The 20685-nt window shown below is 41.9% G+C and overlaps 1 protein-coding gene across 3 annotated transcripts in view; it reads left to right on the top strand.

The window, feature by feature from the left end:
- Window positions 1–20685, top strand: part of LOC110508771 (extended synaptotagmin-2-B) — a 50894-nt gene that overhangs the window by 28447 nt on the left and 1762 nt on the right. The window contains exons 8-24 of one of the 3 annotated variants that reach the window (XM_021589573.3): window positions 855–910; window positions 11432–11552; window positions 11762–11938; window positions 12176–12261; window positions 12412–12460; window positions 12561–12650; window positions 13301–13396; window positions 14164–14265; window positions 15609–15671; window positions 16920–16994; window positions 18082–18168; window positions 18422–18571; window positions 18874–19250; window positions 19436–19531; window positions 20018–20149; window positions 20255–20360; window positions 20544–20593. In XM_021589573.3, the coding sequence (XP_021445248.1) occupies window positions 855–910; window positions 11432–11552; window positions 11762–11938; window positions 12176–12261; window positions 12412–12460; window positions 12561–12650; window positions 13301–13396; window positions 14164–14265; window positions 15609–15671; window positions 16920–16994; window positions 18082–18168; window positions 18422–18571; window positions 18874–19250; window positions 19436–19531; window positions 20018–20149; window positions 20255–20360; window positions 20544–20593 (1913 nt within the window). The remainder of the gene's footprint in view (window positions 1–854; window positions 911–11431; window positions 11553–11761; window positions 11939–12175; window positions 12262–12411; window positions 12461–12560; window positions 12651–13300; window positions 13397–14163; window positions 14266–15608; window positions 15672–16919; window positions 16995–18081; window positions 18169–18421; window positions 18572–18873; window positions 19251–19435; window positions 19532–20017; window positions 20150–20254; window positions 20361–20543; window positions 20594–20685) is intronic. The other 2 variants (XM_021589575.3, XM_021589576.3) reach the window with 2 other exon arrangements.

Raw genomic sequence — 20685 nt, 5'->3', positions numbered from 1 at the left:
TACTCCTCACGGGCTGAGAGCTTTCATTAGCTGTTGTTTCATTAGGAAACTGTACTCCTCACGGACTGAGAGCTTTCATTAGCTGTTGTTTCATTAGGAAACTGTACTCCTCACGGGCTGAGAGCTTTCATTAGCTGTTGAACTGCTTCCAAGTAACTGTATTTTAGCCATCGGAAATTCCTCTTCTCCTGATAATGAGTCACTGAGAACCGATCTTAAAGTGCTTTGAAATTACTCTCTTTGTTTGGACTTCGATTTACTATTTGCCTACTCTATTGCTTCCCGTATTAAAACAGAGCTAACTCTTTAATATTGATTAGTCTCGATTTTCTCAGTTTTGCGAATGTTTCTGCTTTGTTAAACTTGTATGTATCAATTTGAAGTATTGCACTAATTGGGTCTGTCTCTTCTGTCCTCATTTCTAATCCGTTCATGACATTTTATGACGATGACTAGCTAGATGAGAACAGTAGCTGGATTAGAACCTCATAAAGATGTGCTGCAGTATCTTTATCATTCAGTGCTTAGGAGCCCAGTGAGTGATGCAGACCAAGGCAGGAGACGCACAGAGCTAGAGCCTGCCCACCATACACATGTCCTCTCTGCATTGTACTGAAACAGTCTTATTGATTAGGAGTTCCATGGAGCAGGCTGCTGCCCTCTTAGTGAGAATGCTCTCCCTACGTTTAGAGGACAAGAGCTAGTTTTGGAGTCACTTTCTAAATTAAATGACTAATGAATTCAATGAAATAAAATGACTTGTGTTTGTGGTTCACGTGTGTTCCTTGTATGGGTTTATCAACGTTTAGTTTTTTTCTCTGTCATTCAAGGCATGTTTTCTTTTTTTCTTCCAGTTGCTGGATATAAACTGGACAGGCCTCACAAATATGTTGGACATTCCAGGATTGAAGTAAGTGACAACTGCAAGATTGCAAACCCTGCTTGTAATGGGTCTCGCTTACATGGCTTCTGTCAGCACTACCAAGCCCTTATCACTCTCTCTCAATCCAGATGGGTGGGGTGTAGGTTTGGGCCGATATACCAATTTTTTTATTAGATTTAATCGCATCATATTTGATATTGACGATTTATAGTGATGTGGAAGACTATACTCTATTTGAAATTTACAAATCAAAACTGTCCAGATGTATCTGTTAGCCTCTATTAGTATGTTGAAAATGAAGTCTAAATGAATTAAGCCTATTTTTCGCCATACAAAATATTATTTAATGAGAATGTGACTATAATATTGTGAATACGCACACAATTTTCACAGTCTGGAATGATTTTGTCATTAATGGTACAAATTATTATATCGGATATCTCGACATTTGGAGTAACATGTCGTAGAAGAGGTCTCCCCAAATAGTTAGAACTGGCCTAACCCAAAATATAGAGTGGAAAGTATTCAGATCCCTAGACTTTTCCCACATTTTATTATGCCTTATTCTAAAATTTTTCAAATAGTTTTTTTCCCTCATCAATCTACACACAATACCCCACAATGACAAAGCAAAAACAGTTTTTTTAAAAATATTAGCAAATTTATTACAAATGTAAAACTGAAATATCACATTTACATAAGTATTCAGACCCTTTACTCAGATCTTTGTTGAAGCACTTTTGGCAGTGATTACAGCCTTGTCTTCTTGAGTATGACGATACAAGCTTGGCACACCTGTGTTTGGGGAGTGCCTCCTGTTCTTCTCTGAAGATCCTCTCAAGCTCTGTCAGGTTGGATGGGGAGCGTTGCTGCACAGCTATTTTCTGGTTTCTACAAAGATGCTCAATCAGGTTCAAGTCCGGACTCTGGCTGGGCCACTCAAGGACATCAAGAATTCTCCCTAAGCCTGTGTTGTTTTCGCTGTGTGCTTATGGTCGTTATCCTGTTGGAAGGTGAACCTTCGCCCCAGTCTGAGAACCTGCTCCAGAGCGCTCAGGACTTCATCAAGGATCTCTCTGTTCTTTGCTCTGTTCATCTTTGCCTCGATCCTGACTGCCGCTGCCGCTGAAAAACATCCCCACAGCATGATGCTGCCAACACCATGCTTCACCATAGGGATGGTGCCAGGTTTCTTCCAGATGTGATGCTTAGCATTCAGGCCACAGAGTTAAATCTTGGATTCATCTGACCAGAGAATCTTGTTTTTCATGGTCTGAGAGTCTTCGGGTGCCTTTTGGCAAACTCCAAGCGGGCTGTCATGTGCCTTTTTATTGAGGAGTGGCTTTTGTCTGGCTGCTCTACCATAAAGGCCTGATTGGTGTCGTGCTACAGAGATGGTTGTCCTTCTGGAATGTTCTCCCATCTCTACAGAGGAACTCTGGAGCTCTGTCAGAGTGACCATGGGGTTATAGGTCACCTTCCTGACCAATGCCCTTCTCCACTGATTGCTCAGTTTGGCTGGGCGGACAGTCTTGGTGGTTCCAAACTTCTTCCATTTAAGAATGATGGAGGCCACTGTGTTTTTGGGGACCTACAATGCTGCAGAAATGGTTTGGTACCCTTCTCCAGATATGTGCCTCGACACAATCCTGTCTGAGCTCCATGGAGAATTCCTTCAACCTCATGGCTTGCTTTTTGCTTTGACATGCACTGTCAACTGTGGGACCTTATGTAGACAGCTGTGTGCCTTTACAAATCATGTCCAATCAATTTAATTTACCACAGGTGGAATCCAATTTAATTTGTAGAAACATCTCAAGGATGATCAATGGAAACGGGATGCACCTGAGCTCAATTTCGAGTATCATAGCAAAGGGTCTGAATACTTATTTAAATAAGGTTTTAATTGTTATTTTTTTAACACATTTGCAAAAATCTCTTTTTCGCTTTGTTATTATGGGGTATTGTGTGTAGATTGCTGAGGATTAAAAAAAACTAATACATTTCAGAATAAGGCTGTAACGCAACAAAATGTGGAAAAAGTCAGGGAGTCTGAATACTTGTAGGGAAATTAGTTCTGGTATTGGTTTACTCAGAGGGTGTTGTTTACAGTTACAGTACACATTCATTGTAAATGGATATCTGTATTGTATTCTTGTGGACATCCCAAATGGCACCCTATTCCCGAGTGTGCACTATTTTTGTCCAGAGCTCTGAGTCCTGGTAAACTATTGCACTATATAGGTAATATGTTGCCATTTTTGGACACACCATGTTATCAGTCTAAATAGGCTAATAGATTAGAGGCAACAGTTTTTTTAATGTGAGCACCAATTACCAGGGATGAAGGGAGGAGGTAGAGAAGGGAAATGTATCTATATCATGAAGTTCATTGTGTCAGTGAGAGCCTAAAGGCTAAGGTTTACTAGGCTGTTTATGGCTCCTATGTCAGGCTTAAACAGCTCTGTCCCTCCAGTGTTGACAGATCCTGGTCAAAAGTGTACACTATATAGGGAATTAGGATGCTATTTTGGACTCTACCCAGGCAGCACAAACAGACAGGCGCTAGGGGACATTAACATGAAGGCCTCATTTTTGTGGAGAGAGAGAGCCAGGTGGCAGCTTTCAGAGCTGGAGGGAGGGAGTGCACCCATATGCGCATGCCTGTGCTTGTATGGCACGCATATGCGTACGTGTTAGTATAGTAGCATTTTACTGTGTGTCGGTAATGACACCATGGCAGGTATAAATGACTAACAGCCAGTCCACTTTCTCAGACAGAGCTGCAGTCTGTGAGGGATAAGGAGAGAGAATGGTCAGCATAGCTCTCCCTGCTTGCATCCCAAATGACACCCTATTCCCTATATAGTGCACTACTTTTGCCCATGGCCCATAGGGAATAAGGTGCCATTTGGGAAGCTGGTCCTGTAGCTGTGTGTTAAAAGTAGTCCTACACCACTGTGAGGTCATGCAAAGCAGCCATGTGGTGGAGGGCTGCAATTAGAGGACAAGAAGCCATCACATGGATATACTACTGGACCCCATAGCTTGTTTCAACATCTCACTCTTCAAGTTCTGTCAAATGCGGTCACTGTCCACATGTGATATGCTCACTTATCCCAAAAGTGGGATCAAATGAAATACAGCTAAATGGACCAATGGAAATACAGTGGAAATACAGTTGTCAAGGGAAGTCTCCCTGAAAAATACTGTTAGAAGTCACATGAGAAAAGGAAATTAGCAACTAACTGGGCGGCCAGTAGCCTAGCGGGTAGGAGCGTTGGGCCCTTGAGCAAGGCAGTTGACCCCCAACAACAACTGCTCCCTGGGCGCCGATGACATGATGTTGATTAACGCAACCCCATGTACCTCTCTGATTCAGAGGGGTTGGGTTAAGTGCGGAAGACACATTTCAGTTGAATGCATTCAGTTGTGCAACTGACTAGGTATCCCCCCATTTCCTTTCCCTAACCACACAGACAGGACCCCCATTGTAGTGATGTGGGCCCTCCATTTTCCTTTGTTTATGATGATCTTTAAACTATAAATAGTCATCTAAACCGAGCTAGCCCTCCCCCTGAAAAGCCCCTGGAATCCCTTAGGGCGGCTATTGAAATGATTGAATTAATAGATTAGAATGGGGATTATAACTAGTTTATTTGATCTAAGTGTTGATATTTATAGAAGTTGATGATGGAGTGGTCAGAGAAGTTGACATGTGATTCAATAGGTGGTTGTGTTTTGAAGCTTGGATGGGATATGTGTTAAAACGCTACAGTGAATGTTTGGCCATTTGAATATACTAAATTCAATGAAGAGCCATGCAGAGATACAGGTACAGTGCCTTGCGAAAGTATTTGGCCCTCTTGAACTTTGCGACCTTTTGCCACATTTCAGGCTTCAAACATAAAGATATAAAACTGTATTTTTTTTGTGAAGAATCAACAACAAGTGGGACACAATCATGAAGTGGAACGACATTTATTGGATATTTCAAACTTTTTTAACAAATCAAAAACTGAAAAATTGGGCGTGCAAAATTATTCAGCCCCCTTAAGTTAATACTTTGTAGCGCCACCTTTTGCTGCGATTACAGCTGTAAGTCGCTTGGGGTATGTCTCTATCAGTTTTGCACATCGAGAGACTGACATTTTTTTCCCATTCCTCCTTGCAAAACAGCTCGAGCTCAGTGAGGTTGGATGGAGAGCATTTGTGAACAGCAGTTTTCAGTTCTTTCCACAGATTCTCGATTGGATTCAGGTCTGGACTTTGACTTGGCCATTCTAACACCTGGATATGCTTATTTTTGAACCATTCCATTGTAGATTTTGCTTTATGTTTTGGATCATTGTCTTGTTGGAAGACAAATCTCCGTCCCAGTCTCAGGTCTTTTGCAGACTCCATCAGGTTTTCTTCCAGAATGGTCCTGTATTTGGCTCCATCCATCTTCCCATCAATTTTAACCATCTTCCCTGTCCCTGCTGAAGAAAAGCATGCCCAAACCATGATGCTGCCACCACCATGTTTGACAGTGGGGATGGTGTGTTCAAGGTGATGAGCTGTGTTGCTTTTACGCCAAACATAACGTCTTGCATTGTTGCCAAAAAGTTCAATTTTGGTTTCATATGACCAGAGCACCTTTTTCCACATGTTTGGTGTGTCTCCCAGGTGGCTTGTGGCAAACTTTAAACAACACTTTTTATGGATATCTTTAAGAAATGGCTTTCTTCTTGCCACTCTTCCATAAAGGCCAGATTTGTGCAATATACGACTGATTGTTGTCCTATGGACAGAGTCTCCCACCTCAGCTGTAGATCTCTGCAGTTCATCCAGAGTGATCATGGGCCTCTTGGCTGCATCTCTGATCAGTCTTCTCCTTGTATGAGCTGAAAGTTTAGAGGGACGGCCAGGTCTTGGTAGATTTGTAGTGGTCTGATACTCCTTCCATTTCAATATTATCGCTTGCACAGTGCTCCTTGGGATGTTTAAAGCTTGGGAAATCTTTTTGTATCCAAATCCGGCTTTAAACTTCTTCACAAAAGTATCTCGGACCTGCCTGGTGTGTTCCTTGTTCTTCATGATGCTCTCTGCGCTTTTAACGGACCTCTGAGACTCACAGTGCAGGTGCATTTATACGGAGACTTGATTACACACAGGTGGATTGTATTTATCATCATTAGTCATTTAGGTCAACATTGGATCATTCAGAGATCCTCACTGAACTTCTGGAGAGAGTTTGCTGCACTGAAAGTAAAGGGGCTGAATAATTTTGCACGCCCAATTTTTCAGTTTTTTATTTGTTCAAAAAGTTTGAAATATCCAATAAATGTCGTTCCACTTCATGATTGTGTCCCACTTGTTGTTGATTCTTCACAAAAAAATACAGTTTTATATCTTTATGTTTGAAGCCTGAAATGTGGCAAAAGGTCGCAAAGTTCAAGGGGGCCGAATACTTTCGCAAGGCACTGTAACTGCCAAAAATACAGGAAACACTTGAGTAAATAAGGGATACAAAGTATATTAAAACCAGGTGCTCCCACACAAGTGTGGTTCCTGAGTTAAGCAATTAACATCCCATCATGCTTAAGGTCATGTATAAAAGTGCCCAGTTGCCCATATTTTTTTCTACCATGGCTAGAAGAAGAGATCTCAGTGACTTTGAAAGCGGGATCTCAAAATAGCATAGGGTGTTTAAAGGGTGCGTGTGTCAGTCACCAGATCAACCCAATTGAACACTTTTGGGAGATTCTGGAGCGGCACCTGAGACAGCGTTTTCCACCACCATCAAACAAAACACCAAATTATGGAATTTCTCGTGGAAGAATGGTGTCACATCACGTCAGCAGAGTTCCAGACACTTGTAGAATCTATGCCAAGGTGTATTGAAGCTGTTCTGGCAGCTCGTGGTGGCCTAATGCCCTGTTAAGACACTTCATGTTGGTGTTTCCTTTATTTTGTCAGTTACCTGTATGTTTAGGCCTATATGGCAGTGGTTTGATAGTAAGTTAAGGTCCCTGATCGAGGTCCACAGTTAAACAAATAAGTATAGTGCCTGATGTATTTGTTTTTGTATGACACTCCTTCCTGTGAAATGTAGCCTTCCTCTTTATATGGGTTTGCAGGAAACAATTTGAAACCGGCCTTGCCTCAAACGCTCTCTCTCACACACACACACACACACACACACACACACACCCACACACAGTTGTCCCCCCCCCCCCCCCCTACACACAGACACGCTCTGAGTCTAAAGAGTCTGAAAAGTTTAATTGTAGCTTACCAGGAGAGAGTGTGTGTGTGTGTGTGTCTGAACAGACAGAGGGTTCTGTGTAGGAGGCTCACATTTCCTCTGGTATGATTTGCATCTCACTCTCAAACAGCAGGCACCTCAGCTCACCCCTAAGTGTGTGTGTTTGGCCCCTGTCTGGGACCACTTTTTTCATTACTGGAATGGAAGTGGTCTCTCCTCCTCCCCCAACACACATACCTGCTCTGAAGATATAAAGTCTGGAAAGTTGAACTGTAGCTTTGCTGATCTTTTCCTACAAAAAGTCAAGAAATAGGACAAAATGTAAAGTCACTAACATGTGTTATCAATTATAATTTAAGTCAATTGCAGTTGAACACCAGCAATAAATACATTCCTTCTGCAACAAACCCAGAAATGAGCGGGCTGGCCTCTACATATTTCACATCCACACTTTTTTCTCCAGCACCAAAAACAACCTCCTTTTATAGACAAGATAGAATATGTCGTAACCTCAGAGGAATCTTGAGGACGGGATGGGGGAGGCCCGGCTGCGCCATTAAACCCAGCTCTGAGGGAGTAACACACCCACTTAGGGAGTTCTCCATTCACTACAAGGCTGCCATCTAGTGGGTGTTAGAGAAACGTAACATTGACTGTTGTTTTGATTCCCCGTTTACGATAAGCTTCGTCTTGGCTCCAGTTTAAATACATAATTTAAATACAGGATATCCATTTTCCTGTAAGGATTAGTAGTGGAGCCATTGAAAGTTGTGGGATACTACACTGAGCCCATAAATAGACTATTAGGAAGTGGAGAAGTTTCTGTGTGTGCACACCACTGTCACATGTCTAGTTTCAACTTCACAGACAGATGGTGCCAGCTGCAGATGATAGTGTAATGTCTCTTGGCACAGGTCTATGGTATGAGTCAGGTGGGGGTGGGAGCAGGGAGGGAGGTTGGGCCTCTGGACTTCAGACTGTGACAGTGCCCTTGACTTCTGCTGTCAAACACAGTGACACATAGGGCTTGTTTCAAATGGCACCCTATTTCTAATATAGTGCACTACTTTTCACCAGGCCCCATTGGGTTCTGGTCAAAAGTAGTGCACTATAGAGGATAGGATGTCATTTGGGGCATAGACGGTGACCCCTCCCCCCTCCTCTACACCTGCCAATAGGTCAGAGTTGTATAGGGCTACACCCCCCAACTCCCCAACACTTTCCACCCATCCAATTTTCCCTCTAAGCTACCCTGTGTGTGCGCCAGCTCCCAGGGACTGCCATGCAGAAGAATTATCAGCCAGCGCAGAGAAACACGAGATTGAACTTCACTCAACTTTCTAGAGTTTTCCCCGTTAACACTTTCAACGTTTCCCTTTATTGTGGGAATTGTGATCGAATCAACACAATATTAGCCACTTTCAATCCAACATCCCGAAACAAAACAAACTATGCAGACTTAGTGTGCAAAACTAGCTATGCGAGAGATTTTGTCCAAGCAGAGCACATCAGAGTAAGATTATTTTGCATTGAGTAAGGCACGCTCTGGCCCTTACTCTACACAGACTGGTGCACCATAACCAATCAGAGCTGTAATTAGGCCTATATGCAAATAAACCATTGCCATATATGGATTTGTGCCATTCACTTTAAACTGGATGGTTTTACAGCATGAGCGGTCGCGATTGTTTTGAGATCAAAGCAAGAACTGCATGTAGCCACGTATGCACATTTGTTAATATTATTTGTTACTTATTAGCCCAGTTATAGCCCAAATATCACTAGGTGATGGGATTGCACCCCTCTCCACTATGGCCACATTTCTGCAAACATTTGGAGAAAATTAATTAACATATTGGTCAATCTTAATGTATTTTTAAGAAGTGTCACTAGTACCGAACATCTAATATATCAAGAAATATGTCAAGTACGGTTTTGTGACTAAAATATGTTTGCTGGTATGTACATCTGTCCAAATGAAAGATAGCCAGCCATATGTTAGCTACGGGGAGTCTTTTAAAGTCCAAAATAAATCAAAATGTTCACAACTGAGGCAATTGACACAATAGAGGTAATGTATGTAGAGGTCTCATCTTTGTGTCTCTGCTATTAACAATTCTGTGACTGCGTGGGCAGCGCCATTGAGGCTATCTTCAATTTTATGTTGCATGAGCCATGCTCTACCTACTGAGCTACAGAGGACCACTGTGGGTAGTGGAAAAATGTAGAGTATTGAAATTCATAGCCAGCAGGGCTAAAGTCATAATTTACACATATAACATCCTAAATAATTAGATGCTGTTAGGTTTTAATTTTCAGAGTAAATAACCCACGGACACTAGAGAAGCTTAACCAAGTTTAATTCTTCCCAAAGGGCCGATATACAGCTGTAATTCAGACACAGACATGGCTTCCCCTGTGGTGGTATTCATACCCCACTTTGGGTGGTCTCCTCCTTATCTTGAAACATTGCATCATTATTGTTGAGCAGGGAGCTAAGTGATATGATCCTTCAACAGTTTCTCCCCTTATCAGTACTGCCTCATGCAATCGTGTTCCCTGCACTCAGCCCCTCCAAAGCTTCATTATGGCTCCCCTCATGTCTCTTTCCTAACTGTTCCTATACTTCTGAGTATAACAATGTTCAGCGTTTCACCCAGAATCCAACAATGCATAAGTTATTAAATCAATCAACAAGTTTCAGATTCATACAATCAATAATGAACATTTTACAGAAAACACTCAATTAAATTTAAAGGTTTGGAAAGTCTGGTTAAAAATCATGTTTTTACCATTTTTGTTAATTTTTGTATCCAAATGAAATTCATAAAATGAGTATTATAATAGGTTTATCAAAATGATCACTACTGTGCATGGTTTTCCCTTTTTATTGCAATTGGTAATTTTATTCAGTAATGTTTATGGGGTGGTAAGGAATTCAGGTAAATAGTTCAAATATGTCATCCAAAGTGTGTAAGTAGTATATACTGTATGTCTACCTGACTTACACTACATGACCAAAAGTGTGTGGACATGACACCTGCTTGTCGAACATCTCATTCCAAAATCATGGGCATTAATATGGAGTTGGTCCCCCTTTGCTTATATAACAGCCTCCGCTCTTCTGGGAAGGCTTTCCACTAGAACATTGCTGCGGGGACTTGCTTCCATTCAGCCACGAGTATTAGTGAGGTCGGGCACTGATGTTGGGTGATTAGGCCTGGCTCGCAGTCGGTGTTCCAATTCATCCAAAGGTGTTTGGTGAGGTTGAGGTCAGGGCTCTGTGCAAGCCAGTCAAGTTCTTCCACATCGATCTCAACAAACCATTTCTGTATGGACCTCACTTTGTGCACGGGGGCATTGTCATGCTGAAACAGGAAAGGGTCTTCCCCAAACTGTTGCCACAAAGTTGGAAGTACATAATTGTCTAGAATGTCCTTGTATGCTGTAGTGTTAAGATTTATCCTCACTGAAACTAAGGGGCCTAACCCGAACCATGACAAGCCCCAGACCATTATTCCTCCTCCACCAAACTTTACAGTTGGCACTGTGCATCGTCCATCATACTGCCAGATGGTGAAGCATGATTCATCACTCCAGAGAAAGTGTTTCCACTGCTCGAGAGTTCAATGGTGGAGAGCTTTACTCAACTTCAGCCAAAGCTTGGCATTGTGCATGGTGATCTTAGGCTTGTGTGCGGCTGCTCGGCCATGGAAACCCTTTTCATGAAGCTCCCGACAAACAGTTCTTGTGCTGATGTTGCTTCCAGAGGCAGTTTGGAACTCTGGTTGAGTGTTAGGAGAGACCACTCTAGTGAGTGTTGTAACCGAGGACAGGTGTTTTTTTTTACGTGCTACGCGCTTCAGCCCTCATTTCCGCTTCACAATAACAGCATTTACTGTTGACCAGGGCAGCTCTAGCAGGGCAGGAATGTGACGAAAGGTGGCATCCTATGACGGTGCCACGTTGAAAGTCAATGAGCGCTTCAGTAAGGCCATTCTACTGCCAATGTTTTTATGGAGATTGCATCGCTGTGTGCTCGATTTTATACAATTGTATACACGTGTGCTGAAAGTTTGGGAAAAATAGGATACAAATGTGATAAAGAAATGTTAACCCCCAATTTACTCCACTTCTGTAGAATGACCCATATAGGGAATAGAGTACCATTTGAGATGCAGAATGTTGGTTGAAACAGGATGGAGGTAGCAGCAGCCTGAATGGAAGATAGATGTTTTCTATCAGTGTCCCCTGGACTGTGTGTCTTAACCTATATCCCTGTCTGTGTTCCCTGTTAGTGGCTTGTGTGATAACCTGATCCAAGACATCATCTACAGCTACCTGGTCCTGCCCAACCGCATCACCATTCCTCTGGTGGGAGAGGCTCAGCTGGCTCAGCTACGCTTCCCAATACCTAAAGTAGGGAGGATTCCCACTCGCCACCGAAAGCAAAACACATATTCCACTATATGAAGCCAAGCCTGATAAATGAATCCATGTTTTTTGTACTATTGTTTTGTTATGTTCAAATGCAACCCATCCTTTGTGTTATTATTGAATTCCAATGAAATCACTATTATATACAGTATGTATGAACTTAGTGTTTTGTCTTTCTCTCTCTCCTCTAGGGTGTCCTGAGGATTCACTTCCTGGAGGCCCAGGACCTGTTAGGGAAGGATAAGTTCCTGGGGGGTCTGATCAAGGGCAAGTCAGACCCGTACGGTGTCCTTCACATCGGCAACCAGCTGTTCCAGAGCAAGGTGGTCAAGGAGAACATCCATCCCAAGTGGAACGAAGTCTATGAGGTAGAGAACATTTTAAAGTGTCCACAGGGAGGTGTGAGAAGTGTTCTTAGGATGATTCTTATGTCGGCAGTATGAGAGAGAATGTCTTATTGAAGAAACTGAATGGGACTCTCTTACAATGTTGGAGTGGGTGGGTTGTCTGACATTAGAGACATTCTTACAGTACATTACCAATATGTTGTCCTGTATGCCACACAAAAGGTCTGTAAATACTGTATCTGTGAATGTGACCCTCAGGCTTTGGTGTATGAGCACTCAGGACCACAGAACCTGGAGATAGAGCTGTTTGATGAGGACACAGACCAGGATGATTTCCTAGGAAGGTTAATGATAGATCCAAATCCTTTGGGGTCCTTCCTCAGCCATCAAAATCACTTGAACATCAAGCGTGACCTCTGCTGTAGCGTATAAAGCTATCATGTGTTAGCCCCTCTCTCCAACGAACTCACAGCATTTCTTTATTTCCCTTGCAGTTTACTGATAGATGTGGCTGAACTTCAAAAGGAACAGAAAGTTGATGAGGTAAAGTTTATTTATTTTATGACTTCTTTCGTTCTTAATAAAAACACTCAATTGTTAAGACCGTATATGTGATCACCCAGCACAATGTGTTCCATTCCAGTGGTTTGTCATGGAGGAGGTGAACACCGGAAAGCTGCATTTAAAACTAGAGTGGCTGTCTCTGCTCCCCACTCCTGAAAAGCTGGATCAGGTACACCTTTATCAACTCTGCATCCAAAATGGCACCCTATTGCCCATGTAGTGCAATACTTTTGATCAGGTCAAAAGTAGTGCACTATATAGTCTTTCTGAGTGCTACTTTAGATCAGTCTCTATGTTAACATTAATGGCTCTACATATTCCCCTTCTACATCCACGTGAGAGTGAGTAAATGAAACATGTAGATTAGAGGGATAGGTTGGGGAATCCAAGAGGGAGTTCTCACCCTGTTTGAACTAGTGCTGTGGTGCTTATTTAACATCTGTTCCATTAGTACACTCACAGATCCCTGTAACACCTGATGCTGTGGGTGTGGCCCAAATGGTACCCTATTCCGGTCAAAAGTAATGCACTAAATAGGGAATAGGGTGCCATTTGGGACACAAAGTGCATTTCTGCAGTCCATTATATCAGCTCTGAAGCCAATAATAGATAACTTGCATCATTCTATGTTTGACCAACAGTACAAATTGCACCTCCTACAGTATTGGCTAAAGCGCAGCATTCATTATTTGTCTCCTATTTACTGCCTCTGTGCCTGTTTGAAGCACCGTTATAACCCTAATACCATTGTCCTAAGGGGACAAATACAGTTTGAATTGAGTGACAAACTGTAACTATTGATTATGGTCTCTCTGCTAGGTGCTGACCAGTATTAAGGCTGATAAAGGCCAGGCTAACGATGGCCTGTCGTCTGCCCTTCTGGTGGTCTACCTGGACTCCGCAAGGAACCTTCCAGTAAGTCACTTCACCTGTGGTAAACTCACTGTAAGAATAGGAAGAACCACAACAGCTACTGTATCCTTAAGCTTGATCATCCGTTCTGCTGGGGCCTACGTGTACAGTAGCAGAGCTTAAACATCAATCATTGGCCCCATTTTAAACTATAACTTGGATGGGAAAACGCACTACATTGCATTAACTCAGCACAGCTTCTTTAATGCGTTAGTTAGGAGATGGTAATGTCAAGTTTCCTCAAAGGCCATAAAACAAGGTATTATTGTGCCAGTCTACCAGTCATCAGACAGTATGAGCCTCCCAGTTCACCCCAGCTTCTCTCACCTGCCTCATCTTTCTCCTCTTCTTCTGATTGTTCTCCTGCTTGAACTCTTTCCCTTCCCACTCTCATCTCCTCATGATAATGTTAATCTTTATCCTCGTTTCATGTTATTGATCCTCATGCTAATGTTAATATTTATCCTCGGGATCATGTACATTTTTATCCTCGTGATAATGTTAATATTTTTATCCTTGTGATAATGTTAATGTTTATTCTCTACCTCTCTTCCCTCCGTCTCAACTGGCCACTCACACTAATAGTCTGCCAAAGGGCTACGTTATTGTAGCTGAAGTTGATGTACTGTTCTATAATACCTGTGAGATCACAGAATTATTTTGGACTATTTTTGCATAAATGCATAGCATAGGCAAACCCTGCTTCACATGTCTTCTTTTCAGCCTCTTCTTCTTTGCTTTCTTCTCTCCGTTTCCCTCCTCCTCTGAAGAGTGTGTTCGAGGGGAACTTGGGTTCTGGCTACTTAAAAGAGAGGAGAGCTTCGGGCCTAGTCTTTTGTGAGAATACAGCCTCTCTCTATAGGACCTTATTTGTGAGTCCTCTGGTATTTTGCATCCTAGTTTTTTTTCATAGTGTGATTTTTGTTTGTAATTATGACGATTGAAATGAGAAAGAAATTCCAATAAGCATGTTGACTGTCGTATGAATGACTTATGCACGTATAAGTTCTTAATATTTTGCATAAAACATACAGTGAGGCTGTCAGTCATAACTATGAGGCCAGGACTTGAGAAAGATATTGGTGCAAAAGAGCCAGAGGCATGTTAGGAGGCTTGTCTGTAGATTGCTTTCCCTCCATCCCGCTCACCCAGCCATTACCCGCCCGTTAGTGGGTTGTTGCCCCAGCAACAAATGCTCTCTTACCTGTAACACGGGCGTCCTCAGGACACTGACCCTGCCCCGACTTGTCTCAAACTCCAGACATAACCAGTCATCTCAAAGCATCTCCTGATGCCAGTCTCCTGTTACATATGCCTCCCACACTACTCAGTCCAAAAGCAATGGCATGACTTGTCAAGGCATGGTCTGCATCCCAAATGGCACCCTTTTCTTTATATAGGGATTAGTTTGCCATTTGGGAAGGAGTCAGTGACATGACCTGTCAAGACATGTTAACAATTCTCCAGAGATGTGTAGCTGACAACAAAAATATCATTTTTAACAACAGATAATGAATAACTAATGTGATACAGAATGCAAGGATATGTTACGTTCTAAATGAAATGCTTCGCTCTGTGGATGAACTGTAGATGTATTTGTTGATAGAAATGATGTTGTCTGTGTTGTACGAAAGTACTCATCAGGAGAATGACTCCATTCCATTTACCCATAAAGAGATGATAATGTATCTGGAATCTCATAGATAAAAAGTACAAACGTGAATATCCCCATTTGTGGTTGGAGGATTCCCAGATTACGTCCTATCCTTGGAATCCTCCTACTGGGATTTTTAGAAAACCTACGAATTTTGGGAAAGTTACTAGAATTTTGCAACCTTACCCCCAATTATTACTCTCTATTCACAAACACCATCTCACTCCTGTTACTGGACAGCCTTGTCAGGGTTGGAATGGTCCTTCTGTTTTCTCCATAATGAATGCTCCTCTTTATCTCCCATTGGGTTTTTCCTGGGTATGTCGTTGTCAATACACTTCATGATTTATTAACCTTGTGCTCATCATGTTGTTTTTGTCTCTGTCTCTACCTGTTGCCCTGGCGTCCTGGTTTTGGGGTCGTCTGGTGTGTGGTCTTCATCGTCGCTCCAATCATGATTTAACCTCCTCCTCTTCTTCCTCCTGCTCCTCCTCCTCCTTGCATGCTCTCTCCTAATAACCAACCTGGTGTGTTCATTCTCTCCTGCCCTGGGGGAAAAAGCGCAATCCTTTAGAATTCAACCATGACGGTTTGAAGAAGGCCTCAGTCAGTAAGGCCATCAAGGTAATGTAACAACCGAGCATGCAGAGCCATCCAGACAGACAGACAGAGGAAGAATAATGGCCCTGTTAAATACTTAAAATAAAAACACCTGTAATACAGTAAGACTGGTGAAAGCAATGGGGTGGAAGCTATGTTTTCATCTGTGCACTCACTTATAGATCAGTGATTTAAGGATGAATTTAAGGTATTTGAACAGGGCCTAGAAACACACTGCTGTTTCCCCTGTGACCAGAGAGTTCCACTGTAGTACGGGAAGCACGTAAAGTACTGTGCTTTTTCTATTAGGAAGTGGATTTAGTGAAAAGCAATTAAGTTTACCATTTGGCATCAACTGTATCGATTGATTCGATCCCAGTGAGTAATATTGCTTTCAAGTTGTTCCCCACCCATGTATTTCTCCAGGAGCGCTGCTGGAGCATTAATAATGCCTTGCAAGTTGATTTGCGTTCCTTGTTTTGTGAAATTAATTATTAAACTCTACTAATTGTGTTTGTGGACTAAAACTGCATCCCATGCACTATATTCTAATATTCTGATGTATATAAAGAAAATGTGTTGTATGAGATGATTAATGCACCAAGAAAATATATCTTTATGTAAGCATTTCCTCTCTTACAAATTCAACTCTATTTCCTGGTGTTATGGGGTTCTTCTATATACATTTATGTAACTTCAACACTTCCTGATCTCAAGTCTTTATGCTTCCATATTTAGCCAATGAGGGATCAATCCACACGATTAGTTTTACATAAATCACTTTGAACATAACCTTTATTTCACAAATATAGAGCATCTTCCTTATAAATACATTTGAATATATCTTGTTGAGAATGTACCCATTCTACATAATGAAATAAATGATTTAAGCTACAATTCTTAATTTGTGAAACTGCCACGTCAGTTCGGGATATTACAACACCAAAAAAAAAACAACAAACAACTATTGTTCTTTTTTTTAGCTCGGACATCATTGCACGTGTGATAGAACAGCAGAATATGTACTGCAATTTTTTCTACCATGCTGCTGGACACACTTCTTCATTTCATCAGTAAAACCAAAACTGTAACAAAGGTGTTGGGGGGCGAACAGTGGCGCTGTTTCCCCAAATGCGGAATCGATCTTTAAGTGATTAGATATTTAAATACTGAACTTGATACTAGGCTAGGGTGATACAGTATTACCTATGAAGTTAACATCTCACAGGGCTAGAGGTTATTATGTGTTTGAAACCTGTTCTTGTTTCACAGTCTGGTAAGAAAGTGAGCAGTGTCCCGAGTCCCTTTGTACAATTCACAGTCGGCCACAAAACCTATGAGAGTAAGGTAAGCTCGAGAAAAATAACACATTTTTTAGATCCTACATTTGTATGTTTACATTCTGTAAAAATACTTTAAAGTACTAAAGTATTTTGGGGAGGTATCTGTACTGTACTTTACTATTTATATTTTTGACAACTTTTACTTCACTACATTCTTAAAATCTCTGAAGGACCTGCCCCTTTTTTTTCAATTTTCTCCTAAATTGACATACCCAAATCTAACTGCCTGTAGCTCAGGTATTGAAGCAAGGATATGCATGTTCTTGATTTGAAAGGAAAAACTTTGAAGTTTGTGGAAATGTGAAATGAATGACGGAGAATATAACACATTAGATCTGTTAAAGAAAATACAAAAAAACAAAACATTTTTTTGGTTACCACCTTTGAAATGCAAGAGAAAGGCTTATGTATTATTCCAGCCCAGGCTCAATTTAGATTTTGGCCACTAGATGGCAGCAGTGTATGGGTAAAGTTTTAGACTGATCCAATGAACCATTGCTTTTCTGTTAAAAATGTTGTATCAAGACTGCCTAAATGTGCCTAATTGGTTTATTAATAACTTCAAGTTCATAACTATGCACTCTCCTCAAACAATAGCATGGAACTATTTCACTGTAATAGCTACTGTAAATTGGACAGTTCAGTTAGATTAACAAGAATTTAAGATTTCTGACTATCAGATATGTCTATGTCCTGGAAAATGTTATTGTTACTGACAACCTCAGGCTAATGCGATTAGCATATTTTAGCTCAACTGCCATGTGGGGGTCCCACCGATCCTGAAGAAGTTAAAGAAAATAATGTAGTTTTTACTCCATACATTTTCCCTGACACCCAAAAGTACATAAGTATATTTAAAACCAAATACTTTTAGACTTTTACTCAAGTAGTATTTTACTGGGTGACACACTTTTTTACTTGAGTAATTTTCTATTAAGGTATCTTTACTTTTACTCAAGTATGACAGTTGGGTACTTTTTCTACCACTGGTTACATTAACCATATAAAATAGAGGTATTTCCAGTGCAATGTGAATAGAATATGTCCTTGCTGATATACAGTCTCTAACATTATCCTCCTTCCCTAACCAGACGAGGTATAAGACAAACGAGCCTGTATGGGAAGAGGCGTTTACTTTCCTCATCCACAACCCCAAATGCCAAGAGCTGGAGGTCGAGGTACATAAGCATGATTTCCTTCCTGAGGGACCTCAAAATGTCAGCTATTTAGTATGGCAAATGTGTCTGATTTAATCTCTGTGGCTATGATGTGAGATGGAGTTGATTTTGCCTGCTGTTTTAAATCACACTCAATGATTTTACTGTTTTAAGACATCTTTGCCTCTAGTTTGCCTCATTTAATTGTTTTGCTGTGAAATTTGATGCAATTTGTGCTGTGGCTGTGTGATTGTGTCCCATTTCCTCTCCTCAGGTGAAGGATGAGAAACATGAGTGTTCTCTGGGGACTCTGAACCTGCCCCTGGTCCGTCTCCTAGAGGCTGAGGACATGACACTACACCAGCGCTTCCCTCTCAAGAACTCTGGGCCCAGCTGCACCCTCAAGATAAAGATTGCACTGAGGGTAAGGGTCCATGAGGGTCTGAATAGGGCTCTTTTACATTGTCTATGTCCCAAATTAGCACCCTATTCCCTATATAGGGTGCTTCTTTTGTCCAGGCCTATGCAGGGAATAGGTTGCCATTTGGTACGTAGTCATATTCACATTAGTACTCTCCCTGCTAAATGTTTAACCTGACTGCAATTATTTTACATTTTTGCTTAAAAATAAAAAACGATATACTACACATTCTTCAATAAAGACAAGCAATGTGTCTCGTATGATTATTTTTAACCCTCTCCAACCTCTATGTCCCACTTGTGCAGGTTCTGTGTCTGGAGAAGCTGATAGCGTCAGACCAGACGTCCTCGGTGCAGGTTCGTAAGGCTAGCACTAGTAACCCCATCCCCATGAAGAGTCCGTCAGTCTCCGAACCCCCCAACCCTGTCCCTGTCTTGGACCTCCCCAGCTCTGTGGCCACCTCCACCCAGGAACTCCACAGGAGAGGGGGGGATGACGAGCCCTACTCAGGGGGACCGGTAGGCATCGGCCTGGCCGACGCAGGTAGGAGCACCTCCAACCTGGCCATCTCTGGTTCTCAGAAACACCTGGCACACAGGGGGTCAACCCCCAGCATCGCCTCAGACATCTCCAACCCCTACGCCACACAGGAGCTCCAGCAGAGGCTGAGAGAGCTGCAGAAGTAAGCATGCATGAAACCAAGCACACACAAAAATACATTGATACACGCAGGCTTGTGCACATACACAACACATTGTGACATAATTAAAGCGTAGAATACAGATTTATTGACTAACTTGCAGATTATATTACAGACCTAATGTGATCAGAACAAAGAGACTAATGTGTGTGTGTCTCTGTCCACAGTGGCTCAGCCAGTAATTTCCCCCTGGGTGAAGTGCAGTTGACTGTCAGACACAGCTCTCAGAGAAACAAGCTCATCGTGGTGGTGCACGCCTGTCGGTAAGTGACATGATGGGAGATTTAGGCTGAGTCCCAAATGGCACCATATTCCCTTTATAGTGCACTACTTTTGACCAGGGCAAATAGGGCTCTGGTTAAAAGTGGTGCACTCTATAGGGAATAGGGTGCCATTTGGGACACATACAGGACTGTAGTTAGTCTATACACTAAGTATTGGACAAGGCGTTGTTTGTATCAGCTCAATCCACTCTATTTTAAATGTACAGTACAAGCTTCTTTTTTTATTTTGATAGTTGTTTTCTGTTAACTCAAAGGATATGATCCAGCTAACTTAATTGTGTCAAACTACTCAGTTCGCAATAGGACATTGATTTACACTTCAGACTCCAGGAGGGCACATGTAATGAGATGACTGATGAGCTACAGTAGCCGCCCTGAATGGATCTATTCTATCCCTGGATCGTCCACGTTATCGGTCTGTCCTGCTCTATTCCTGTGTTTTCATGTCTCTCTCTCTCCCCACAGAAACCTGATTGCGTTCACAGATCACTTGTCAGATCCATACGTGCGGCTCTATCTTCTACCTGACAAGCGACGGTCTGGGAGGAGGAAAACTCACACGCACAAGAAGACACTGAACCCTGTCTACGACCAGATGTAAGTTTCGACATTCCTCTTTACTACTCTTACCATCGGACATCAATGGATTTACTGGTGGTGTACTGGTCATCATTGTGTAATTGTGTTTGTGTGTGTTGTCAGATTTGAGTTCAGTGTGTCGATCGTGGAGCTACACAGGAGGACTCTGGACGTGGCGGTAAAGAACGGAGGAAATATCTTCTCCAAACACAAAGGGCTGCTGGGAAAGGTGAGACTGGACCTGTCCTCTTACAACCGCACTGTGTCTATACATGCATACCTTGTCCATTATTGGATGACATAACTGTGACTACACATTATTGCTGATTCACAGGGAAACTTTGCAATCACTCTTTCTAATTTACCTGTCCATGTTTCACCCTTCCTCCTTCATATCATGTCATCCTGACAGGTTCTAGTGGATCTGACTTATGAGGATATCGCAAAAGGATGGACACAATGGTTAGTGAAAATAACTGAAAAATACAGTCAGTCATGTTTACTTGTTCTCAAACAAATTGAGACATTATTTGCTCTCATCACACCATTTGAGG

Source organism: Oncorhynchus mykiss, chromosome 28 (assembly GCF_057628025.1).
Source record: "Oncorhynchus mykiss isolate SJ-2025 chromosome 28, ASM5762802v1, whole genome shotgun sequence".
In the NCBI taxonomy this organism is placed as follows: domain Eukaryota; kingdom Metazoa; phylum Chordata; class Actinopteri; order Salmoniformes; family Salmonidae; genus Oncorhynchus; species Oncorhynchus mykiss.
This window is presented reverse-complemented; position numbering and strand designations above follow the sequence as displayed.